Source organism: Pelobates fuscus, chromosome 8, assembly GCF_036172605.1.
Source record: "Pelobates fuscus isolate aPelFus1 chromosome 8, aPelFus1.pri, whole genome shotgun sequence".
Classification (NCBI taxonomy): Eukaryota; Metazoa; Chordata; class Amphibia; order Anura; family Pelobatidae; genus Pelobates; species Pelobates fuscus.
In genome coordinates, this window is record NC_086324.1 from 61826472 (window position 1) to 61854275 (window position 27804).

Sequence of the window (27804 nt, forward strand, 5' to 3'; positions counted from 1 at the left end):
TTGGATACGCTGTTCAAACTACCGTAGTTATTTTTTTGGGGGGATAAACTTTTCAAATGATTGAATGTTTTGAAAAATAGCTGAATATTTTAATATATTTGATATTTTGGTTTATTTGAAAATATTATATATTATTTAATATTTGAATATATAATTTTTTTAATTTTTTTTAAGTGTATCCAAAACTAATAAACTTTTTGAAAAGCTTATCCAAAAAATATTAAATTAAGGCCTTAACTAGAAAAGAAAATATATATAAGCCAATCAGGGCCAGACTGGGAAAAAAATTAGGCCCGGGCATTTTTCAATCAGATCGGCCCCCTAAGAAGGGGGCGGGGACAGAGAGGGTGTGTTTTGTCATCACTAATGACAAGCACGCCCCCTCTCAAAGTGAGCATAATGGTTCAATGCGCAGAGCCCCACTGAAGAGCTCTGGCATTAGAAAAAGGCCCTGAATTTGTTCTGCGCAGCGCAAGCAAATTTAATAACATGCTTGCGCTGTGTTTGCTTTTAAATTGTCTCTGGTGTCTCCACAAGTGGGATACCAGAGGACAAAAGGGCCAGGAAAGTGCATGGTGCATGTGTTTGGAGCCTGCTTGTGGTATTGCGTGTGTGTAGAGTGTGGTGTGGTATTGTGTAAATAGGTCAATTTAATTTGTGTTTGTGGTTTAATATGTGTGGCTAGGGGATGTAGAGAGTGTGTGTATAGGGGGCATAGTGTTATAGGGGATGTAGCGAGTGTGTGTATACGGGCTGTAGTGTGTGTGTGTATAGGTGACGTAGTGTGTGTAGGGGTTGTAGAGAGGGTGTGTTTAGAGAATGTTGTATGTGTTTGCTGACAAGGAATGTAGTGTGTGTGTAGGTGGTGCAGTGTGTGTGTGTAGGAGATCTAGTGTGTAAAGGACCCAGAGTGTGTATAGGAGATTGTGTGTGTGTGTGTGTGTGTGTATAGAGGATTAAGAGTGCATATAGGGTAAGGGATCTAGCGTGTATCTGGAGCGTAATGTGTGTAGTGGTGCAATGTGTGGGGTGCTGTAGTGTGTGTGTGTATATATATATATATATATATATTTGGACGTATTGTATGTGTGAGGGGCGCAGTGTGTGTGTATGTAAGAGTGGTGCTGTGTGTGAGGGTGTTTTTATCTGCCGTCACATTCTAGGTTTCTAATTTTCTTTGTCTGTTAACTCACTGAGGGTTATTATATATATATATATATATATATATATATATATATATATATGTGTGTGTGTGAGCGAGGGTGCTGTCTGTCTGAGGGTGCTGTCTGTGAGTGAGGGTGCTGTCTGTGAGTCTGAGGGTGCTGTGTGTGTCTGAGGGTGCTGTGTGTGTCTGGGGGTGCTGTGTGTGTCTGGGGGTGCTGTGTGTGTGTGGGGGTGCTGTGTGTGTCTGGGGGTGCTGTGTGTATTTGGGGGTGCTGTGTGTGTCTGGGTGCTGTGTGTGTCTGGGTGCTGTGTGTGTCTGGGTGCTGTGTGTGTCTGGGAGTGATGTGTGTGTGTGAGGGGGCTGTTAGTGTGATTTTTTAATTTAAATTTAAATATTTGTTTTATTCATAATTTAAAATAAAAGTTATATCCCCTCCCCCTCCCTTCTTCCCTTCTTACCTTTAGCCTGGGAGGAAGGGGGGGGGGGGGCGGTCTGCCTGGGAGGGGGACCATGCTGCCGTCCCTGGTGGTCCAGTGGTGAGAGTGAACTCTAGCCTGCAAGCTACGCTCAGATGTCGCTCAGATGTCGCAAGAGGATCCGGCGGAGCTGCTGGCTAGAGCTCCGCCGGTCCTCCCCTCCCTCCCCAGGCGGCCGCATCTCAGTGTCTCTGATCTTTGATCTCCCCACTGGCCCATGGAGGCACAGAGCAGGTCCGGCGCTCAGGTAGCGCTGGCCCTGCAGGGCCGGCCGGGGAGATCCTGTGATCTCCCCTGACGGTCTCGGCCCCACGGCCATCGCGGCCCACCAGGCATTTGTCCGGTGTGCCCGATGGCCAGTCCGGGCCTGAAGCCAATACATCATTCCATTGAGTTACTAAATTGGAAACTAAACTTAGTTTATCAAATGACATTAAAATAACACAAATCCCGAACCTCCTGAGCCTCTTCCGTGAGTTCGGGAGGGTCTCGAACCTGAGACTCAACACGGAGAAATCGGAGGCAATCAATATCTCAGTCCCCACCGGCGAAGAAACGCACTTACGCTCCCAATTCGGATTCAAATGGTGTGACACTAAGCTGAAATACCTTGGTATCTGGCTAACCAAAGAACTTGCACACCTATATCAGGCAAACTTTGCTCCCATCCTGGCCTCCCTACAGGCCGATATGCAACGTTGGACGGACCTCTACATCTCGTGGTTCGGTCGCATAAACGCGATTAAAATGAACATCCTACCTCGCTTACTCTATCTTTTCCAGACGATCCCAATCTCCCTGCCACGGGAATTCTTCCGCTCTATCTCTGCAGCGATACGGGGATTCGTGTGGAGAAGAGGGGCACCAAGGATAAGTAAACACCAACTGGAACAGCCTAAACAGCGTGGGGGGGTAGGGCTCCCCTCGATACTGGGGTACTACCGAGCTGCCCACCTGCTGAGGGTCACCGACTGGCACGCTCACACGACGGAAAAACTCTGGGTGGGAGCCGAGGTGACCCAGGTAGGGGGGAAAATCCCCTCGCAACTGTGGAGGATGGGAACCCCGTTCAGTGCCCTCAAGACGGGTAACCCCCTGATCGATGCAACCCTGAAGACTTGGTGCGCCCTGAGATACCCACAACAGCTGACCACCCACACCAGCCCGCTAACACCCCTTACTTACAATCCAGACATTGGGGGAGGTCTAACACCGGCGGACCTGAAAAACTTCACTCAGTCGAACTGGGTCTACATGCGCCAATGGTGCGGCAGTGACACCCTCAAAGCCCTGACAGACCTGCTCCCGGACACTACCCCGACGATCCTTGACCGGTTCCGATACCTACAGGTCAAATCATACCACTCCACATCAGCAGCCAAGCGACAATTCCATCGGGATCTCACACCCTTTGAGAAATACTGCACGGCCGGTCGTCACCTAGAACGGGGAATCTCTACGCTATACGCAATGCTTATGGAAGGAGACAACAGACCACCGCCGAAATTCATCGCCAGATGGGAAAGAGAGACCGGGGAAACCCTGACCGCCCAAGAATGGGATCAAATATTTCAGCTCACTCATAAAAGCTCAATTAGCTCAAAGTACCAGGAGATGAGCTACAAACTGCTGACAACCTGGTACAGGACCCCGGATGTGCTGCACCGCATGAACCCGGACATCGAGGAGACCTGCTGGCGATGTGGAGAAGAGAGAGGCACTATGCTTCATATTTGGTGGTCATGCTCAACCATCACCCCCTTTTGGGAGATGGTTAACACCAACATCCGGGAAATATCGGACCCGGAGCTCCCGCTCCAACCACTCCCCATGTTGCTACACCACACGACCATGCCACTCAAAACGTACAAGAAATCCCTGACAAAACACCTGCTGACAGCGGCAAAGTCCCTGATACCCACTCTATGGAAAAAGGCCGCCGCCCCCACCTTCCAACAATGGGTGGATAGGGTGGGAGAAATACGCAACATGGAAGCAATGACGGCCTCCCTCCAAGGCCGCACAGAGAAATGCAACCTGACGTGGACCCCCTGGCTTCTGTTCATAACTGCAGACAGGACAACCCCCTGAGACCTCAGCACATACCTTAGCCCTCATCAGCCCCGCACCCCCACACTCCCCCACCCATCTCTTTCTCAACTATTCCCTCCCTCCCTCGCTTCACCCCCAACTCTCCTCCCCCCCCTCCCCTTCCCCCCTCGGAACCGAGACAGACACGACTGAACCATACCCAGAACTGGACTGGAACACGCATAGCGTGATGGATTATACACAGACAAAGAAACAACCGGTAGACGGAACCCCACGCGGACGGGATGAGACACCGCCAGCCCCCAAGTCGCTGTACGATACTCCATAGCTCATGACCAGACTCACAGCAGGCGCCGCGATAGACCTGTGTACACGGGTACCACCGAACAGTCACGCCACACGTAGGCAACATCCAGACATGATAGACACACTTAAAAACGCGACTAGACGACCCCAACAGCAGTACCTAGGACTGAGGGAACGGCACACATAGCGACCGAGCAGCAGTGAATGGACAAGACCTAGCGGCCCAGGTAGCTCACCTGTACCCGAAACGGAAGTGCACGAGGCGGGCTGGGCCGGAACAGGCCCCACCCCACGCACGACTGTAGCTTACAGCCCGCCCGCCCGACCCACCTAAGCCCTCACACCTGTCACATACACCTTAGCTGATAAATGCACCAGGACCACAATCAAATAATAAATGAATAATTGCACAACTAATATGAGTTACTACGACATGCCGATACAAACACGGAATACTACATTGGTCCTCCAACCTCAGACCTCATGTAACCAACAAAAACCTACTGTGCAACTTCAAACGCATATGTATCTGTCAAGCATAGCTATTGCGTGTTCTGTAACCCTTTTGTAACCCCCATCCTATACCCTTTTTCTTTACTGTACCCCCCACTTGATCTAAAATAAGAAAAACCGTTAAATAAAGAATGTCAAAAAAAAAAAAATAACACAAATTTATTTTAAGGAAGGTTAAGTCAGTATGTGACTTTTTATTTATCCTAACAGAAATATAGAGTTTGCCTATATTATTCTTCTGTATTATTTTTGTAAGTTTAATTCCATAAGGACAGAGCAATTGTCCAAGTTCTGAACCAAAACAAAACCTAGAATTTGAGCTATACGTCTGTTCACACTTATCAAATATAATTTTGTTTCGGAGAAATACAGCTTTAATTTCACATTAAATATTTATATATGAAACATAAATGTGTATGAATAAAAGCAAAAAAATAATGATATCTTAATTTAATTCTAGGTGTACCGGTATTTTGATGTTTTTGTATTTATATATCTATATATATATATATATATATTAATATATATATTAATATCAATATATACTTAGAATGAAATTATATATATATATATATAAAATTAATTTTAAGTGTATTGTATAATTATTATATCATTTTACTGACTATATGTCGGAGGACCTGCCCAGCAACCCAAGCAGGCCCCTGCAGCCAATCCAGTTGATCCGAGTGGTGTGATCGTGGTGTCACCGCAGTCACATAGCTTAGATTGGCTGGATTGATTGCAGGGGGACTGCCTGGGTTGTCAGGCAGGTCCCCGATAGCAATCAGAGCTCAAGGTAAGTATCAGTGCTGAAGGGAGGGCCTGTTATGGCGTGCTATGCCATCCTCCTTTTGTAGGATGGCACAGAACACCCTAACGTTGGGAACAGGTTAAATGCCATCCCGGTAATATATGGTGTTATTTTCTGTTTTCTAATCTCTAAGCCTGTCTGTGTATTTCTCTATGTTTTTGTTTTATTTTTCAATTATAAATTTGAAACCAACAAACAGCCTAATTAAAATCATAAAATTTGTGACTAACTAGAACAATATGGACTACAGATTGACTTCTCTAAATAATGAAAAATATGCCAATTAGTTAGGTTTTTTTGCTAGTTATTTTTTTTGAAAGTCAGTAGAGTCTGTAAAGCAAGTTATTGTTAATTTATCTCAGTATTATCAATGTAAATTAATGCCATGGCCTGGCATAGGTTGGCAGTGCCCCTTTAAGCTCCTTAGATATTTCCTATTTTCTTGTTGGTGTCTCAGAAAATGTTCCACCATTAAAACCTTTAATTACCAGCAATTAAATGCAATCTTAATTTAACAACTAAATCATATACATACGTGTTGTCATAACCAAGAAATAAAAAAGCCTATATGCTGTTCATTAGTCACATTGGATGGTTAAGGCTATTGCTTCCAATATTATCTTACGCTCCAATCACGACGATACACCTCACTCTAAATCTGGCTCTTGTGAAGGTGGAACTATATCTAGATAACCGAGGACAGAATATAGATATGCAGGGAGCAGAGCGCTGGCCACCAGGTTCACAGAACCACCCATGCCCCATTGGCACATTGTGATCTGAGTCTTCCTGAGTGATAATATCTCCCCTGTATTGCGGTGTAACAGGGGACTTTCTCTCCTTCTCACCTGGTTCAGCTCCGAAGACCATTGCTCTCACGTCAAAAAACTCAAACTGAACCAAGAAGTCGGCATGGGGCAAGGCTTTCGACCACTCGTAGGAGTATACAGCCAAAGACCAAGCAACTAGGTGAGGAGGGTTAAATGAGGGTTGGAATATATTTGTGTCCTTCTCTGATAACAGGAAGTGATTTTAATGTATTGCATAGTACAGCAGGATGCACTAAATATACATTAAAAAGGGTATCATAAAGGCAGGGCTCATTATTTCCACTTGTCCACGGCAAGCAAAACTTCAGCCCTCACAAGAAGAAATCCATGCCAGATAAGTGTGCTATGGACAGTGCTGGCCTTTAGGGTGTGCAAACTATACAGCCGCACAGGACACCATGGCAGCAGGGACGCAAGGTGACCAATATAACGCGCAACACGTAGGGGCCGGTCTGCATTTGCTCTGGCTGTGTGGTGATTGCTGGGGCTGGACACAGCATTTCATTGGTGGTGCAGTGTAATGCCTGCATGAGAAGGAGAATTCGTTAGTTTATTCTCCTTCTCATGCAGGCCAGCGCCACAGTTGCAGAGCTTCTAAAGCTCGGAGTCACTGCACCAATCAGAGGAGAGCAGACAGGGCTGTATGACATCATATCATAACTCTGCATGACGTCTTAGTGCAGCTGAACGCAAGTAAGAGAGGTGGAGGCCGAGCTAATTATTATTATTATTATTATTATTATGATATTTATAGAGCGCCGTCAAATTCCGCAGCGCTTTACAATGGGTGGACGAACAGACATGTAGTTTTAACCAGACAAGTTGGACACACAGGAACAGAGGGGTTGAGGGCCCTGCTCAATGAGCTTACATGCTAGAGGGAGTGGGGTAAAATGACACAAAAAGGTAAGGATAGTATTAGACTAGTGACAGTTGCAGAAGAGGAATCAGTCAGGTGCTATTAACAGTTTAACTGGTACGCTTTTATGAAGAAGTGGGTTTTTAACGATTTTTTGAAGGAGTGGAGACTGGGTGAGCATCTAACGGAGGAGGGAAGCGAGTTCCACAGGAACAGTGCAGCCCTCGAGAAATCTTGAAGGCGAGAATCAGAGGTGGGAGTACGGACAGAAGATAGACGTAAGTCTTTAGCAGATCGTAAGGGCCTAGACGGGACATACTTGTGTATAAGGGAGGATAGATAGATGGGAGCAGCATTATGTAGAGATTTAAAAAGCAAGAACCAGAATAGGGACTGACAGAAGGGTGAGGCATGGGAGGTGCGGGCGGACAGGAAGATGAGCCTCGCCGCCGCATTCATTATGGACTGTAACGGCGCAAGTTGGGAGTACGTAAGACCACTGAGAAGCGGATTACAGTAGTCAAGGCGAGAAAGGACAGTGGAATGGACCAACACCGTAGTCGCATCTGGCGTTAAGTAGGGGCGGATGCGCGCAATGTTTTTGAGATGAAAATGACAGGATTTGGCGATAGATTGAACATGAGGCTTGAAGGAGAGGTCGGAGTCAAAGAGAACACCTAGGCAGCGAGCCTGCGTGGTGGAGCTGATGGTAGCACCGTTGACTTGGAGGGAGACAGACACAGGAGTAACAACACTTGAGGGAGGAAAGACCATCCAGTTAGAAACAGTAGAGAGGCAGTCAGAGACACTGGTCAAGAGGGACGGGGAGAGATCAGGAGAGGACAGGTAGATTTGCGTGTCATCTGCATAGAAATGATATTGGACCTTGGGGGACCTTGGGGGACACCAACAGAGAGGAGTTGGTGAGAAGAAGCAGAGCCAGAGAAAGAAACACTGAAAGAGCGCTGGGAGAGGTAGGAGGAGCACCAGGGGAGAGCAATATCTTGTAGACCGATATTGCGGAGGATGAGAAGAAGCTGTTGATGATCAATAGTGTCAAAAGCCGCAGACAGGTCAAGGAGAAGTAGGATAGAGTATTGACCACGAGATTTTGCAGCGAGTAGATCATTGGATACTTTGTTCAGTGCCATTTCCACAGAGTGCTTAGCGCAGAAACCAGACCGAAGCGGATCTAGCAGAGAGTTGGACTTGAGGAAGTCTGTCAATCTCGCATACACAATTCTTTCAAGGATCTTGGATGCAAAAAGCAGTAGCAAGATAGGACGATAGTTGGATGGGGAGTTAGGGTCAAGATTGGGCTTCTTTAGAATTGGGGTTACAGTTGCATGTTTGAAGGGCGATGGAAATATACCAGAGGAGAGAGAGAGATTGAGAATTTTAGTGAGAGCTGGAGAAAGAGAAGAAAACAGAGTACGGATGAGATGCGAGGGAATTGGATCTAGGGAGCAGGTGGTGGGGCGGGAGAACTGGAGCAGAGCAGAAACCTCTTCCAATGTAGCGGGTGCGAATGAACATAACAGCAGAGGGAGTGAAGTTAGGGGAAGTATTGTAAGGGGAAGAAGAAAGATGAGAGATCTCTTCTCTGATTGTAGAGATCTTGTCAGTGAAGTGAGTTGCAAAGTCTGAGGCGGTCAAGTTAGTAGGTGAAGGAGGAACAGCAGGGCGAAGAAGAGAGTTAAATGTGTGAAATAGTCATTGAGGAGCAGGGGCGGAGTTAAGTGCATCCTGAATCTGCTGTCCGTCTACTATTGCACACTGAGGGAGAAGCATGAAGGAGCTCCCGCTGCCCCAACCAGTAGATTCCAGGGACTGCAGTGCCTCCACTCCCTTCCCCCTGTATACATAATGGACAGGGCCGTCTTTAATTTGGATTGGACCCTGGGCAAGCATTTACTTGGGCCCCTCTGACTACATATAGATATGCACAAATACACTACCTGACACACACACGCAGATACACACTGACCGCATATAGATACACACAAGAACATACAGATACACACAGACTACATATAGATACACTGACACACACATAGACACACACAGATACAAACACTGGCATGCATGCAGATACAAAGGTACACACACTGACTTCATATAGATACACCGACACACACACTGACACACATACAGACACACAGATACACAACCTGAAACACATGCAGATATACAGATACAAACACTGACACATACAGATACACACACAAACACAAATGGACAACATACAGATACAGAGACACATTCTGACAGACGTACTGACACAGACAGCCATACTGAAACACACATACACAAAGACATACTGAACCACACAGAAGCTGATGGACTCACACACACAGACATACAGATACACTGACAGACATACCGGCACATATACACACAGACAGATGGACATACTGAAACACACATACACTGACAGACATATTGACAAACACAGACATACAGAACCACACAGACATTGACAGACTCACACATAGACATACAGACATTCTGGCACACATACAGACAGACAGACATACTGACAGACTCACACACACACACACAGACATACTGACAGACTCATTGTCACTTCCAGTCGGCTGCCGAAAAGCAAGGGCCCGGTCGCGCTGTTAAAGCGCCACAGTGCCCGACCGGGCCCCTGCTGACACAGGCCCACTGGGTGGCCCTAAGTGGGCCACCCGATGGGCCCCCATAGTTTGCAGGCAGAGGGCAAATGGAGCAGCTGCCCCGTTTGCCCTGCGTTAAAGACGGCCCTGATAATGGAAAGTGGTAACTGTCTGTAAGTGTGTGTGTGTGTGTGTGTGACTGCCTGTAACTGCATGACTGTCTGCCTCTAACTGTGTGTGCGACTGTCTGTGACTGTGTGTGTGACCGTAGCTGTGTGTGTGACTGTGTGTGATTGTTTGTAACTGTGTGTGTGACCATAACTGTGTGTGTGACTGCCTGTGACTGTGTGACTGTTTGTAACTGCTTGTGTGACTGTCTGTCTGTAACTGTGCATGTGTGACTGTCTGTAACTGTGACTGTCCTGTCACTGTGTATTTGTTTGCTTGTCACTGTTTATGTGTGACTATGTGCCTGGGACTGTGTGCATGTGACTCTGCTAAAATCACGCCTGTATGCACACATGGGCCTACATTCATTTATTTTGTATATGAATTAAATACCAATAATGCATATCACACAGTCAATGCACAGATATATCACACACAGGCAATACACCCATCTCAAATATCACACACAGTCAACAAACAGCATACATATCACACACAGACAACACACACATACACAAATTGCATAATATCGATTTATTTACTAGAGTGGTACTCAGTCATACAAAATGCACGTTACTCTTTGCTTTATAGTTGGGGAGCTCTGTGATACACTAATAGGCACACTACTTGGAGTTGTATTTTTGTGGACTACTGTGAAATACTCATACACTGCAAATTACTGAGAGATGTATTGTTGTGGAGTTCTGTGGTAAAATGGTACACACTACATAATACATGAGGGCTTTTAATTTTTTTGTTTTTATTGCTGTGGATCTCAGTGGATAAAGTAAAGTACATTACTGTGAGGTTTTATACCAAAGAGGTCAAGGTTAATATGGAAAATCCAAAGTACAATGATTCACTGCTTTATGTGAACATAATACTTAGTCTGCCCCTCTGTAATGCTGTGCAGCCAATCTGGCACCTCAATCCTGCACCTCTATTAGCTGCAGACCGTTTTTTGCACAGGGCACCGTAATGCCTAGGGCCAGTCCTGGTCATGGACATATTGGGCTTGCAGTGGCAAGTAAGTTTTAGACCTGTCTAGTATGATTTTTAATATGAAATTTAAGCCATAGTAAAAGGTGACAAAAAAAAAAAAAATCACATAAATTGCTGTGCAAAGAATACTTTTATCTGTGGGTTTTTATTACAATAATTACATGCATATTGTTTTATTATTATTTTGTAGCATTTTAAAATTATATTTAAGACACATTTTGGACTGCTTGGTCTAAAAAATTGGCTTGGTAAGATGTTCAGTGTCAGAGGCCCCTTTCCAATTATATCAGTCTTCAGTCAATGACAGCTGAAGTCGTAAAATTGGCGGCTCGTCCATAGGGGCACTTGGGGCAGCGCCCCAACGATTTTTATGTGGGGAAAAAAATATTTGCAGTAGTTTAGAAACACTACACTTCTTTTTCTGGTGGAGACGGTGGTAAGCCAAAAAATATGGTAGGAAAAATCAGTGTCTGTTTAATTCTGTAATAGGTTTCAGCTCTGCAACTTGAGAGCATCTAGGCATGTCAAAAAAATGGAGCAGGTTTGAAATCTGCCCTGTTTCAGCAGGTTTTGCACATGCCTAGTGTTCTTTAAGAAGGAATTTCCAGCTAGCTGTCCATGAGTGAAGGCATGCTATTGTTATCTCTTTTAGGGGGTCATCACTGGCTCATAGCACCAAGGGGTGGGGTTATAGTGCCCACAGGAAAGAGAAGCAAGGAGACATCTTGGAAGCAGCATAGAGAGAGCACAGCAGCAGCAGCTCTTGCCCCCTGCCAAATGTAATAGTATTATATTATCTTTCTCTCTCCCCCTATTGCCCCAGTGACTGCCTGAGGGCTGACATATAATTAATATATATATATAAAACTATATTATATATTATTACAAGTCAGTGGTATGGGTAACAGCTCAGTAGCCATAGCACCGACTTGGTCTAATCTTAACTCTGACCAGTTAACAATGTGTTGTTTTCTTTGTGAAATAGACATGGATCTCCAGCTCTTGACCCATCATCCACCAGGAATAGTGTTATTCTCTTACATGTGCAAGAGTATAAAACAGAGGTCTATGGAAGATCTCACGCAACCTTGGGACCGTCCATAGAACTCCTTAAATGATAAGATAAGATGCATTTTCGAACAGTTGTAACATTCTTACAACAAACAATTAACACTTTCAATAATGGGCAAGCTTAACACATTCAGCTAATTACAACTGTATTTCTATACATTAATCCTGATGAATTATAAGACCACCAATGCTAAAATTCAAACCTACCAACTCTGTCTTCCTTCATGTGCATGAATATTGCAGTACCGAAATTCATCATTACACAAAAATCATTGCAACCATTTGTTAGTGACCACGTCAGATCTCCTGTCCAAATGGGAAATGAGGATTATCAACATTGGTAACACCTGTAACTCATTTAGATTTTTTTTAATATTATTCTCAAAAGACAAAATGTTTCAAGGCCATCAAGTACTACACCAATTAGAAATGGCATATCTGATGTTGGTTCTGCTCATAGCTTCCTGCTACTGTTTTACTACGCTACAGAATATTGAAGTAAAAAGATGCTTTTAATCACGTGAAGAGTCAACACTTCTTTCCCCTATTGCTTAAAGTGACCACATCATCTATTTACTGAGGGCTCATGTGAAAATGCTACACTATGCAGACGTGAAGTATGCATTTTTTTAGATGGAGCAGCAGGTTAGTGGTACCCTGATTACAATTCTGATATGGTCACTCTCCATCCACTCTCCCAGTTATGCCTCAACTAACTGAAAATATATTTCTTAAAGGGGAACTGTCATTTCGGACGTTTATTAATAATATATTTACTTATCCATGTATTTAATTAAATTTTTTTTGTGAGGTGTGAAAAAAACACACCTCTCTATCCAGCGACTGAGTGCCTCTATCTTAGATCCCTTTCAATCATTGTTCTAAGCTCCGTCTTTTACACCTGGTAGTCCTTTACACCTGGTAGTCGGCATTGAGAGAGGATGAGAAACAATGTTTCTATGCCTCCTCTTTCGCAATGTTTGCACTGGCTTTGCCTTGTCTGAATTGACTAATGTTTTGAATTGCTAATCGGTAAATGTAAATTTAAAAGAAAATGGATAATGAAGGTTAACTCACATTATAACTGATTTTAATGTTTTATTCAATAGTGTAAACTCCAGAGAAGTGACAGTTCCCTTTAAGAATATTATTTTGATTATACTGCTTCACTCATTTCTTCAACACTTGATTGATGCCAATGTCCTGATAGCTTTGGAAAGGAATGGAGAAAAGTAAAAGAGGTTCAGAAAGATGAGACAATTAATATCCTAGACGTGTGTGGGGTACAAAGGGTGCCCTGGCCATCCTGCTGCTGCACTAGCCAATACTGTTGTCACTCATTCCTACGAGGGAGCTCAAGGTCTGCACTTCAGGCAAGTGTAGTTCACTTTATCTAGTGCCTTTTAGTCGGGGACCAGAAGGTGCTTTTACAGTGTTTGTACCAGATGAAGGTGCAGACTACAATCTCCTCCCACTAGAGATTGGGAAGAATACTCTACTGGGCCACCAAGCAGCTTGCTACAGAACTACTGGGCCACCAGGGAATAGGATAATTGCCCTCGTGCACAAGTGGTCCATTAAAACGTAATATAAATAGAAAGAGGGATATAAATATTTTTTTTTTTACATTTGTTACACAGTAATTGCAGGTAGGCTGGAACAAACAAAGCCTCCCCGCGTTCACTTACACACACAGCCACAAACATCAATCACACTTAGCCACATTCTACCATATATATATTTTAAAACTACATACATAACTCACTACTACCTACACTCAGAAACACATATCAGCCAGAGCTGTCCACTCACATCTAATCGCACAGAGCAGCAAACAGCCGTTCTATTTGCACACATCAACACAAATCACCCACCCACACACAACTACATACAAAACTCACAGATGCACACACACAGCATCAAACAGGCACACAGTTGGACATGTACATACTCTCATACACTATCACACACACACACACACACATAGCCAAACACTCATGCACACTTTGTCAAACAGACACACGGCCAGATATACATGCTCACACACATAGTTACACACACAGCCAGTGATAAACATACACCCACTGTCAGACAGACACACAGCTAGAGCTACACACTCATACACTGTCAGTGTCAAACACACAGCCAGAGATGCACACACACCCACTGTCAGACACATACATACCCACATACAATAGATACACAAACACTGTCAAACTGACATACAGCTAGAGACACACACCGTCAGACACTTACAAATACAGGTCCACAACCTCTTCCCTTTACAGCAACTAGCCATAAATTTATCCTGCCCCTACCCTTTCTTCCCACCAGGCATTCCTACCTCAGAGGAAATGTATTGCAGTTTTCGCTGTGAGAAATAGAGGATGGCAATGTAACATTCTCATCTACACAGGGCCGGACTGGCCCACCGGGATACCGGGAAATTTCCCGGTGGGCCGTCAGCACCTGGGGCCGGGCAGACACCTGGGTCTGCTGGCGGCCTCTGGGGGTCTGGTACTGGTGGCCGCCTGGGGAGGTCTGCTGGCGGCCGCTGGGGGTCTGGTACTGTCGGACGCTGGGGAGGTCTGCTGGCGGCCGCTGGGGGTCTGGTACTGGCGGCCGCTGGGGGTCTGGTACTGGCGGCCGCTGGGGGTCTGGTACTGGCGGCCGCTGGGGGTCTGGTACTGGCGGCCGCTGGGGGAGATCTGCTGGCGGCCGCTGGGGGAGCAGGCTGTTCTGTCTCTGCTCTCCCGCCCCAGCGTGCCGCTTAATGAGACCGCGGCCAGAATATGACGTCATATTCTGGCGCCGGTCTCATGCAGCAGCGCGCGAGGGCGGGGGAGCAGAGACAGAACAGCCTGCTCCCCCAGCGGCCGCCAGCAGATCTCCCCCAGCGGCCGCCAGTACCAGACCCCCAGCGGCCGCCAGTACCAGACCCCCAGCGGCCGCCAGTACCAGACCCCCAGCGGCCGCCAGACTCCAGCACAAGTTCCCCAGCGGCCACCAGCACAGACAGCCGTCTGCACTGCACGACCCCCTGGCAGGTAGTAATGTGTTATGGTGTGTCTGTCTGTATGGTGTGTGTGTCTGTATGGTGTGTCTGTATGGTGTGTGTGTGTCTGTCTGTGTCATGGTGTCTGTCTGTATGGTGTCTGTCTGTATGGTGTGTGTGTGTGTCTGTCTGTATGGTGTGTGTGTCTGTCTGTATGGTGTGTGTGTGTGTCTGTGTCATGGTGTGTGTGTGTCTGTGTCATGGTGTCTGTCTGTATGGTGTGTGTGTGTGTGTCTGTCTGTCATGGTGTGTGTGTCTGTCCGTCATGGTGTGTGTGTGTCTGTCCGTCATGGTGTGTGTGTCTGTCCGTCATGGTGTGTGTCTGTCTGTCCGTCATGGGGTGTGTGTCTGTCTGTCCGTCATGGGGTGTGTGTCTGTCTGTCCGTCATGGGGTGTGTGTCTGTCTGTCCGTCATGGGGTGTGTGTCTGTCTATGTCATGGGGTGTGTATCATGGTATATGTGTGTGTGTCATGGTGTGTGTGTGTGTGTGTGTGTGTGTGTGTCTGTCTGTGTCATGGTGTGTGTGCGTCTGTCTGTGTCATGGTGTGTGCGTCTGTCTGTGTCATGGTGTGTGTGTCATGGTATATGTGTGTGTCATGGTATATATATATATGTGTGTATTAAAAAGAAAACTGGAGATTTCAATTATAAACTAAAATAAAATGACCTGCTGCTGAAATTAATCTCTTAAAACTTCATATATATGAAGTTTTAAGAGATTAATTTGAGCAGCAGGTCATTTTATTTTAGTTTATAATTGAAATCTCCAGTTTTCTTTTTAATATATATATATATATATATATATATATATATATATATATAAACACGGTTTGTATTTAGATCATTGATGCATTCAAGTTTGAAGTTTTACTTAACAATAAAAACTAAATACAGTTAAAAAAAAAATGAACTAGGCATTCTGTGTTCCACTGACGTCTAAGAGACCCAGTTACGTGTCAGACTGCTCAAATACAGGTTGTCTCTTAACAGTGGAATGGGGACAGGTCACTCCTGGTACTATAGTCACTACAGCAGACTGAAGTGATTATGGTGCTTAGTATCTCTTTAATCTCCAACCCTTGCCTAATTGGTCTGGTCCCAAGTGGTCAACCCCCATTGTGATTAGTGGTCAACAACACTCCAAAAAAACACATATGCCCTTAATATACACACACACACACACACACAAAAACAATTCTATCTTGTACTGAATCATAAAATAGAGAGTAATACAGACTCTTATATTAATCATATAAGATACTTATATTAGTCATGGTATATGTGTGTGTGTGTCATGGTGTGTCTGTCTGTCTGTGTCATGGTGTGTGTGTGGGTCAGTCTGTGTCATGGCCTGTGATGGTGTGTGTGTGTGTGTCATGGTATATGTGTGTTTCTGTGTCTGTCATGGTGTATATGTGTGTTTAAAAATAGTGTTTTTGCTCACCTTTTTTTCCCCCACGCAGCGTGCTGGTCTCCCCTCGACTGGCCCTGCCTCTATGGCTAAGATCATCAAGCTTGATGATCTCAGCCAATCCAATGCTTTGCCATAGGATTGGCTGCAAAACGCTACACCAATCAGCATCTCCTCATAGAGATGCATTGAATCAATGTATCTCTATGGGGAACGTTCAGCGCCTCCAGAGTGTGGAGGCCCTGAATGTAGGTGCACTGACACAGGAAGCACCTCTAGTGACCGTTTGAGTGACGGTCACTAGCGGTGTCACTTTGAAGCAATGTAAACACTGCCTTTTCTCGGAAAAGTTAGTGTTTACGTTGAAAAGCCTGTAGAGACATGCTATAGATACCAGTACCACGACATTAAGCTGTGTGTGTGTGTGTGCACGTCTGCTAGTGAGTGAGCGAGCTTGCTTGCATGTGTGTGCCTGCTAGTGAGTAAGCTTGTGTTTTTATGTCAGTGAGCTGATGTATATCAGTGAGATTCTTTGTCTATGAAGGTGTGTATCAATGAGCTTGTGTGTGTCATTGAGATGTCAGTGTCTGCATGTGGGTATGCTTACTGTATAATTATATATATATATATTACTCAATCATCTGTCATCTGGGGTGGTAAGACATAGCCTTACATATGACATGCGACAATATATTGCGCAGTGACTTATGGGGCTGGCATAACATTTTTTTCCAGGGCTGCTTTGTATCCCCAGTCCGGCCCTGCATCTACACACTGCCCCGCGTCTGACCCTCAGCTGCCAGTTGGAGGAGCTTTATGGTAACTCTGGGAGGAAGTCATATCTGTGATATCACTTCCTGCAGTACGTCCATCTGCAAGAGGATTGTGCAGGCTTCCATATAATAAAGAGTTTACTCTGCAGTCAGGTTCAGGGGGATAAATCATCTCCCCAAGCAGACCACTAAGGACTATGCACAATGTGGGGCCTTGAGCTCAACCAGGCCCCTTACACAGGTAGTGTCTGTACCCCCTTATGGTGGACCTGACTATAACCACTACTGCTGGCTAAATTTGTTATGGTGCTTGGAGTGTCTCTTTAATAAATATGCACCTTATATAATATTAAAAAAAAAATTCCTGGGTACACACCCTAATGAAATGTGCTGCACACGCCTCTGATAACATGACAAAGGAATCAGCTAGTTTGCATGTTTCGACATCTCATTCCATGTTCCCATGGTGTGCTCTTTCTGCAGTGGATCAGAAGCGATCAGTAACCTTTACTGAGACACAGCCATCTACTTCTCATGCCGATGTCCCTTCTGTAGCTACACGTTCCGGCTGTAGCCCGGCTCCATCCAGCAAACAGGTGTCTGCAGAAAGCCCTGTACTCACCTCCTCTCCATCCATCACCGTGGCTGATCTGCACAGCCAAAATGACAGCCAGGTAACACCACAAGCAGGTTAGAGCACAATGTATCTCAATGTTATTGTCCCACTGAGGCCTGCCTAGTACTGACACTGGACAAACAGGAAAATTATCTTTAAAATCATTTCTACCAAACAAATGTTTCTTTAATGGTAATATTATCTGATAAATTCATAATATTTTATTATTAAGATTACAGTTTCTTAAGAATTACAGTTCTATTATGTTAAAAGTTTACATAAAAGTAAAGTGTTCACAGTAGATGTTACATCTTTGCTATGCCTAGTTGCAACTCTAGTGGCAGTCACTCAGAAGGCCACTAAACATGCTCCCTATATCATTGCTGCATGCAGTGCAGCACCTATGTTCTGAGTCTCTAGCAGTGGCGTACACATGACCTATGGGGCCCCGGTGCGAAAATTGATCTGTGGGCCCCCCCCGCACGCTTACTCTGCGCGGGCCGGGGCCGCAACACATGGCGGCGGGCACCTGGTCGCAGGGGTTGCAGGGCTGCGACCCCTGCGACCGCGGTATGTACACCAGTGCATGCAGATGCACACACACTTAAAGGACCAGTACAGACACCCAGATCACATCAGCTCAATGAAGTGGTCTGGGTGTCAGGTCCCTCTAGTTTTAACCCTGCAGCTGAAAGCATAGCAGTTTCAGAGAAACTGCTATGTTTCACTGAGGGTTAATCCAGCCTCTAGTGGCTGTCTCACTGACAGCCGCTAGAGGAGCTTCCGCGATTCTAAGACACTGAACGTCCATAGAAAAGCATTGAGTAATGCTTTCCTATGGGCGGTTTGAATGCGCGCATGGCTCTTGCTGTGCATGCGCATTCGGAGCTGAGAGGCGGAGGGATCCCCAGCGCCAAGGGAGTCCGGCGCTGGAGAAAGGTAAGTGCTGAAGACACGCACATACACACTCTCACGAACAGACGCATACACACTAGCTAACACATGCATACACACTAGCTAACAGACACACACATTTACTGACAGAGACACACTCAGCGACAGACATACATACACACTCACTTACAAAACATACACTCACTAACAGACATCAAACAGACTCACTAATACAAACACACTCAGTAACAGACACACATTAACACACTCACTGACACTCACACTAACACACAGTAACACTCACAGTAACACTAACACACACGCTAACACTCACAGTAACACACGCTAACACTCACAGTAACACACGCTAACACTCACACTAACACACACACTAACACTCACAGTAAAACACACTAACACTCACAGTAACACACACGCTAACACTCACAGTAACACACACGCTAACACTCACAGTAACACACACGCTAACACTCACAGTAACACACACGCTAACACTCACAGTAACACACACGCTAACACTCACAGTAGCACACACACACACTAACACACACACTAACACACACACTAACACTCACAGTAACACTAACACACTGAGTGTTAGTGTGTGTGTTAGTGTTACTGCGTGTGTTAGTGTGTGTTAGTGTTACTGTGAGTGTTAGTGTGTGTTTTACTGTGAGTGTTAGTGTTACACACTAACACACACACTAACACTCACAGTAATACTAACACAAACACTAACACACACACTAACACTCACAGTAACACTAACACACACAGTAAAACACACACTAACACACACAGTAACACTAACACACACACTAACACTCACAGTAAAACACACACTAACACACACACTAACACTCACATTTTTTTTTTTTTTTAATCCCCCCAGCCTCCTTACCTTTTGGAGTGCTGAGGGGATTCCCTGGGGTCCAGTGGTGCTGCTGGGCTCCTGGAGGGCCGGTCACCCGGCGGGCAGGCAAGCAGGCCGGCGCGCGAGGGAGCACTCTCCCCTGAGTGCTTCCTCTTCAGCTCCCTCGCGCGCCGCGTACTGATCCCGGCGCCGGAAGATGACGTCATCTTCCGGCTCCGGTATCATTGCGGTGTGCGAGGGAGCTGAAGAGGAAGCACTCAGGGGAGAGTGCTCCCTCGCGCGCCCACAGGACCGGCCAGCCGGGTGACAGCAGGGCCAGCCTCGGGGGGCCCGGAGGTGGCCGGCTCCTGGGCCCCCTAGGAGAAGAGGCTGGCCAAGTGACATACATACCGGGTCGCAGGGGCGGCCGGGCCCCCTGGTGGGCCGGGCCTGGTCGCAGCCGCGACCCCGGTATGTACGCCACTGGTCTCTAGGCTCTGAATGGAGGCGCTAAATGTTCCTCATAGAGATGCACTGATTCAATGCATCTCTATGAGGAGATGCTGATTGGCGCAGCATGGCGTTTTACCGCTCGTGTGCAAAAGCCTCCCTGTATTTTGTGATGATCCTGTGACCTAAAACAGTTAGTTAAATACTATAGTGTTAGTCATAGATGTTTATATTCCAAACAGTATATTGTTCCTTTCACTTAAAAGCCTAGTCTAAACTTGAAATAAATAAGTAAAAATACAAAGAGCAAGTATACTTTAAAGGAACACTATAGTCACCTAAATTACTTTAGCTAAATAAAGCAGTTTTAGTGTATAGATCATTCCCCTGCAATTTCACTGCTCAATTCACTGCCATTCACTTTGTTTCTATTTATGCAGCCCTAGCCACACCTCCCCTGGCTATGATTGACAGAGCCTGTATGAAAAAAAAAAACTGGTTTCACTTTCAAACAGATGTAATTTACCTTAAATAATTGTATCTCAATCTCTAAATTGAACTTTAATCACATACAGGAGGCTCTTGCAGGGTCTAGCAAGCTATTAACATAGCAGGGGATAAGAAAATCTTAATTAAAACAGAACTTGCAATAAAGAAAGCCTAAATAGGGCTCTCTTTACAGGAAGTGTTTATGGAAGGCTGTGCAAGTCACATGCAGGGAGGTGTGACTAGGGTTCATAAAAAAAAGGGCTTTAACTCCTAAATGGCAGAGGATTGAGCAGTGAGGCTGCAGGGGCATGTTCTATACACCAAAACTGCTTCATTAAGATAGAGTTGTTCAGGTGACTATAGTGTCCCTTTAAATAGACAGTAGTGTCATTGCTGCACCCTTATTAATGACAGGCATACTTACAGCACAAGTTACACTGTTATACCCAGTTCTGTAAGGAGACAGGTTACAGCAGTGTAGTCCAGGTGCAGTATAGGGTTAGGAGGGCTGGGAATAAGTAGTATTGTAGAATAAGGGGGATTTAGGATTGACAGTAGGCTTAAAGGGACACTTCAGCTAATTGAAGTAGTCTGGGTGCTGTGACCTTTTTGCACTTAGTGCTGCAATGTAAACCATTGCAGTTCCAGAGAAACTGCAATGTTTACATTGCAGCTCTAAGTCTGCCCCCAGTGGCTGTCTGACAGACAGCCACAAGAGTGCTTACGGAATCCAAATGGACTTTTGGTCTGTTATCTGGTGCTGGCCATCCTCACGGACCTCCGGCGTCAGATTTTCCTAATGCGCACGCGCCAGGAGGAGCGAAGGCGGAACCTGACCCAGTGCCTAGGGACATCGGCGCTGGATTCAGGTAAGGGCTGAAGGGGTTTTAACCCCTTTAGCACCATGAGAGGGAGGCCCCGAGTGAGGGGGGGGGGGGGACCTATTAACCCTATAGTGCCAGGAAAACGGGTTTGTTTTCCTGGCACTGTAGGATCCCTTTAAAGGGAAAGATGCCTTCCAGATGCTGTTGACTGTAATGCTCCAGGTTATACACACCAAGTAACTAACACCCCATTCCTCCTGAAACACAATTCTGGCTATCTGTCTGTACCAAATTGAACGTACTCTCTCTTTTATGCAGGAATGTGATTTGTGAAACCAACCTTCTATAATTCTAAATTGCTGTCTGTCCATGTCATGTCTATGGCAGGTCTCTCCGCAAAAAGAAATAAGTAAAGCAAATGTGGAGAATTTCAACATATACGGTGTTTGGTTCTCTATTTATTTTTACTTATTTCTTCATACATGTAATTAATTAATGAATCAATTAATCCATTCATGTATTCCTTTTTATTTTACTTTTAAAAAAAACTACATTTATTCAGGGTTGTTTGCAGATTTTTGCATATCTAGTGAACTCTGCTTGGAATGGATATTAAAGCCAAGGGGATAGCTATGGACCAGTATAGTTTGGGCATGTAGAGATATTAATCTTTCTTCTAAGGACAGGAAAGTTGGAGCAATTGAAAGAATCAAAGTTATTATTGCTACAAAGAAAAATGTAGAAAATACCAAGTTCTTTCATTTTCCAGCTTCTTGCATCTTAGTGATATATGTCTTTATAAAACATGGTTTTCAAATACTAATGATTGAATATATTCCTGCAACATCTCATCTGCAATATTCCTGATTGTTAGAGCCTATGTCAAGACGGTACAATGAGTTCAAACAAGCGCACCTTTCAGACAAGCATGTTTTCATTCATGGACCTGTCATTTAGAAATGTTTAGATGACAAACAGGGTTATTCAAAACGAATTGTTGGGAGTGCAAAGGGAATTTTACATTTAAAGTGACAAATTGGAAACATGTTCCAATTCAGCTATACTTTCAGTTCATCTCTTGAATTCCTGACAATTTTCACATTAGCGAATTACCCTGAAAGTGCCCTTTAGGTATACAGTGAAATTAAGTCTACACATTAAGCTATCAAGCTTGGCAGATGCAAGAACACAATTCTATTTGTTCCCCAATTTTGTGAGCAGGCTGCTCTGCTACAGAGCATTGGAAAAATGTAGCCTTTTTAGCAATGTCTCCAATACAGCTCGTCTATGTTAGAAATTCAACCTAAAAAATAAACAACTTAAATTGCAGAATTCAGTTGTAACTTATATTAAATACATTTAGGGGTTGATCCCTTCTTAAGGGCACTTCCTGATAAACTTAGTGCTGTAGATTTCAACAGAAAACAAGAATTGCTCAGTGAAAGTGCTTCCCCAACAATATTGATTTAGTAATGTGATGTTATGACATGATTTTGAAAAAAAGTGGAAATTAGATGCACTATCTCAGAACAAGTATCACTTAATAATGGTGCCGATGAAATTACCTCAGTCTATATTAAATCAGGAAACTTGGGAGTTACACATGTTAGATACATCACTTACATCACTGCTTTAACTGCCCCAAGTGATTCTCTTCCAAGGTATGGACACAAAAAGTAAAATGGGAAAAGCTTGCCTTTAAAAATAACTAATTGCTTAAACCTGAAGGATAGCCAGAGTAATAATACTAATTATAATAACAATTGTAGTAATTATAATTAACGGTACATGTTTTTTTATGGCGATCATGAGTTAACAGAACATGAATTGTTATACCATTAACCACCTTGTCCTGATTGCCTCATTGTTCACTTATTGTCTTCCAGAGAGGGGGCCACTTCCTGGGGAAGGAGGACATTGAGCCCAGCAGGTCAATGGTGGCCCCACTTTTGCATAGATCTCCATCCTCCCATCTTTCAGACACTGATGACTTTGGTGGCCTGGAAACCAGTAGCTTGCTCCAGTATGGAGACACAGTCCTACACATCACTGAAGACACTGGGACAGAGAATCCTCTTGTCTCTGGACACTTTAACTTCTCCCACATTGAGTTGGGGGAGACAGATGTGGACCTCGATGAGTCCCATGTGTAAACCTGATATTTCATCCACTCAGTACCCTCACTCTGATTTAGCGGTGTACCTCACTCTTGTTAAAAAGCTAACTCCTTGTGATGGCACGTGCCCTAAACACGTAGAGCACTTCCTATCCTTTTGTTGTGTTTCTGTTTTGTTTACTCTTGAGAGAAGGTGCTCCTTTGACCTTGTCGCTGTGCTTTCGGGTGTGTGCACAGTTTAAGTGTGTTGTTAAGGGGCTACCTCCTGTGTAAGTAAAACAACAACAACTGTGGTCAGTGTTAATGTGCTATATCAAAGTGAATTGTATTACGTATGCATCTTGCTTCCAGCTTTAACATATCTCAGGCTTAGGAAATAAAATAGAACTCTGAGAGACTAGCGTGGAAAACATCACTGCCACAAAGAGATAGATAATGAATGTCACTCCAGTTGCTCTGGACTGTAATGAGCATGTGCGTACAAAAGAAAGAAAAGGAAATCATCGCAGACCATAGCACACTCATTAAAAATAGCGAAAAATCTCATTTTTAATCTTCATAATACCATAACATAGAGTGGAAGGCACATAACGTGGAGACTCGACAGCCTACATGTTTCGTGTCACGAGAAACTTTCTCTTGATAAGAGTCTTATGACATGACACGAGTAGACTGCCAAGTTTTCATCATGTGTACCTTTCCGTGTATGTTGAGGGTTTTAAAAAGATTCAGAATTAAAATACTTTGCTCTGTTGAACGAGCAGTGGAGTCTGCGATGATCGACTTCTCTTTTTTTTGCACATGTAGCGCTTCAGTGGACTGACGATCCTAGGTTTGAAATCAAGGTGGGGGCTACAACTAGTTTTTACTCATGCCGTAATGGCGCTGCTGCAGTTATATGAATTATAGCACACCTTCATGTAAGGAAGGTACCTTTTCCTTGCTTTTTCCTTAAATATAAAGTGAGCATATATTTCTTAGTTGGCCGGACACAGCATGAAGCGAGCTGTGATCCACAGCAGCTGAAATGCTTGTCCTTAATCTGCTGCCTCTGTTTATGGACCTGGGGCTGCCCCTGTTACTGTGAGTTTAGAAATCAATGCTGCTTTCAAGTTTGTTTGAATACAAATGATGTGTGTTCCCCTGGCTCACTGTATTGTTTTTACCATATCACTGTGTTTTTTTCGTGTGTTTCCTCTTTTTATCTATGAAGACTTTTTAATATTGTTTGTAACAGTAAACTGTAAGTGTCTGTTTTATTTATTGTATGTAATGTGTTGCAGGTCCAACTGAAAGCAAAGGACACAACAAATTACACAAAATGTTTGGATTGTAAATGGCTCTTTCTGCTTTTAGTTGGGTTTGCTGCTGTTTTATGTGTTTGTTCCAAATGTCAGTTTATAACTTGGTTAAAGAACCAGAGAAAGCAAGTTAGTATAGGAAGGGTGCGTGTGCACTTACGGTAATTGTTTTCAGAGCTGCTCCAATGAAGACCAACATTGAAGACCAACAACTATATGTTTGGTTTTGGAGTTTTATTTTTGACTTGCAATTTGATAACTGACCACTGGGGTTGTTTAGACTAAAAGGGTCTTTAAGCAGTATTTGTTTTATTCTGTATGGATCTTTTCTTTAATCCTTTTATGGGCTCTGACCATTTTGGTGAGTGCTACTACATCTTGAACAGGAGTGGTCAGTGACCATTTTGGTCTAGTCTGGTCTGGGTGTGCCAAAAATGTTTCCAGCTGCTATGTTATTTCTTGGCTAAGTGACTGGGCTATCCTCTCGGATTAAAAGCTGTCCGCTTACCCCTGTTAAAGAGAGGTATGTGACATTATGTTTGGAAAGAGTCAAATAGTCTACAGTAGGAAGACCATCAATTTAGAGGATGTAGGAGCAGGTGATATGAAGACATAGGTCAACAGGTGGACAGCTACAAACAGTGTAGCTGGTATTACATTCTTCAGTGAAAATGATCCCTGTAATGTGAGTAGATCTTGCTGATTTCACAAAAATGAATACACATTTAATAAGGTTCTGTTTAAAGAGTTACTCCAACCATCATGGGGTGGAGTGGTTATGATGATGCCACAATGATAATGTACATTTTATCATGTTTTGACCTTTCTCTCATTCTGTGTAAAGCACACACTGTGGTTCTACATTGCACAGCACTAAATAATGAGGTTTGTCACATAAGAAACTTACAAAAAGCAGATCTTTTACATGTTATAGGAAATTCCTTTATTTGTGATTTTGAAAGAAGAACTTGCTAACCTTTGGAACTTGGAATATACTCTTGTTGCCTACTGTACAATAAAAATAAAATATATTTGCCGAACATGGGTAGCAGGATTTAATAAATGTTCATAGTTAAACAATTTAGTTGGGCCATTTTTAAAATTCTGCTGTTTTGTGAGTTCACAAAGTGTTCTGTTAAATCACGACCGTAGGATGACTTAAATTCCACATTGAAGATACATTGTCATATGTATTTAAAGTTCACTTTTTAAACCTATATCCAAAGTTTAATTTGACAAATCTAATATATCAAATTATATAAGTGAAGATTAGTTTTAACCATGCTTAATTTTTCCTGCCATCATTGTTCACACAGTTGGAGTTGTGTGATTATATATTAGTTTATTACTAAAACAAGCCTGTAAAATGACACTACGGCTGCTATTTAAGTTTACCAAACTTTGTAGAAGGCATTATTTTATTAATATAAGGATGTATACATGGGGAAAAAAAATACCCCGCCACAGCCTTCCTCCCATATGAGAATATATGGTTTACTTTGAGGTCCATTGTTGAGCTTTTCTGGTCTGCACCTTCGCCGAGTTCATATTCATGTTCTGAGTTGACGTTCTCTGTTAGTGTCAGAGCTTTACCACTGCAACAATTCCATAATAGCAGTGATAGTGCAGACCAAAAGGTCTCTGGGTCCATCCCCATGCAGTGGGTGCACTGGGCTCGTGGGGGAGATCTTTGATCTCTCTCAATGGCTCATGAAGGGACACAGGATCATCTGCATGGACCATCCGTGGTACCCTATGGCAGTCAACTCTGCAGCCTTAAGGTAGCGCCAGCCCTGTTGATGTCCCCCGGTGCGGTCCTCAACCCTGCACTTCCTACTATTAATAGAAATTGTGGGAAACTGATTATGTAATTTGGGTGCAGGCAAGCTTCCACTCTTTCTCTCCTTATATCCATATAGTCGAGGAGAAAGACAAGCATCAGCTAAGTATATCCAATATTGTAAGCAAAGTGTGTAGAATAAAATATAAACCTATCTAATAAATAGTTTACAGTGATTGGCTCACTTGAGTTAGAACTTCAAGGGTTTCTTATAATATAGGTATGATTCCAGGTTCCAATTGTTTAACAAGTGAAGAAGATTCAACCATTTCAGGGATATTTACAAAAATTGAGACTTTCCAAGAATTCAAAGTGCATTTCGAATTTAAGGCCAAAGTAACTGAACTGGGAAAAATTCAACTATGCTTCCACTTCAGCTATATTGGCCTTAATTGTAAAGTTCCCTTTGAATTAACTTTAAGTTATGACAATTCTCAGTTTAGTAAATCACCCTGTAGGTGTTCAAACAAAGCTAGTCATTAAAATATTTGATTTCCACCAAATCAAGTGACAACACCCACCAATGTGTAGAAGAATAAAACAGCTGACAGAGCTCCAGGAAGTTGGATAGCCAGTATGGTCGTACTATCTGATACTTGAAATGTTACTGAAAGATTTAACAAACATGGGTTAAAATGTTTGGCTGTCTATTGCCAATTAAATAGAAATATATATGTATGTGTGTGAGCGCTCATGTTACTGAAATATCACGAGTTGTGTCAAAACATACGAGATGCTTTATGTGAGAATTTGATGTATAAATAATAAATATATATTTAAAACTACAATATGGTGTACGTGCTTAAAACTCAAAACAGAATATGAAACTTTAAAAAAAGTTCTCTGTAAATCAATGGAATTAAAGGGACACGCCCAATGTTAGCTTAATTTTATGGTTTTGGTGTATAGATCTTGTCCCCACAGTCTTACAGCTCAATTCTCTGCAATTTAGCAATGAGCATGTTTTGTTTTTAGGCAGTCCTAGCCATACCTCCCCTGGATAAGAATCACGCCTCCCTAGCACTTCCTTAAAACGATTGCTTCCCTCAGTGCACAGTGTGTTTAATGTCAAAAATCTTACCTCCTGCTCTCTTAATAGCCTGCTAGCGCCTGCAACAGCCTTCTGTGTGTAATTACAGTTCATTTAAAAGACCATTAAAGTCACCCAGACCAATTCATCTCAATGAAGTGGTCAGGGTGCAGTGGGCTTGTCATTTTAACCCTTCAATGTTTTGTATGATTGTTTACATCATACAGTTTACATTGCTTCCTTCTCCAGAACT

At 43.7% G+C, this 27804-nt stretch overlaps 1 protein-coding gene across 12 annotated transcripts in view; it reads left to right on the top strand.

The window, feature by feature from the left end:
- UNC80 (unc-80 homolog, NALCN channel complex subunit) overlaps positions 1-27262 on the top strand; it is a 157118-nt gene extending 129856 nt beyond the window's left edge. For 8 of the 12 annotated variants that reach the window (XM_063429936.1, XM_063429937.1, XM_063429942.1 and 5 more), the window contains 3 exons: positions 6151-6292; positions 17601-17791; positions 23151-27262. In XM_063429936.1, coding sequence (XP_063286006.1) covers positions 6151-6292; positions 17601-17791; positions 23151-23417 — 600 coding nt within the window. In that variant the 3' untranslated portion in view covers positions 23418-27262. The remainder of the gene's footprint in view (positions 1-6150; positions 6293-17600; positions 17792-23150) is intronic. The other 4 variants (XM_063429944.1, XM_063429945.1, XM_063429946.1 and 1 more) reach the window with 1 other exon arrangement.
- The last annotated feature ends 542 nt before the right edge of the window (positions 27263-27804 follow it).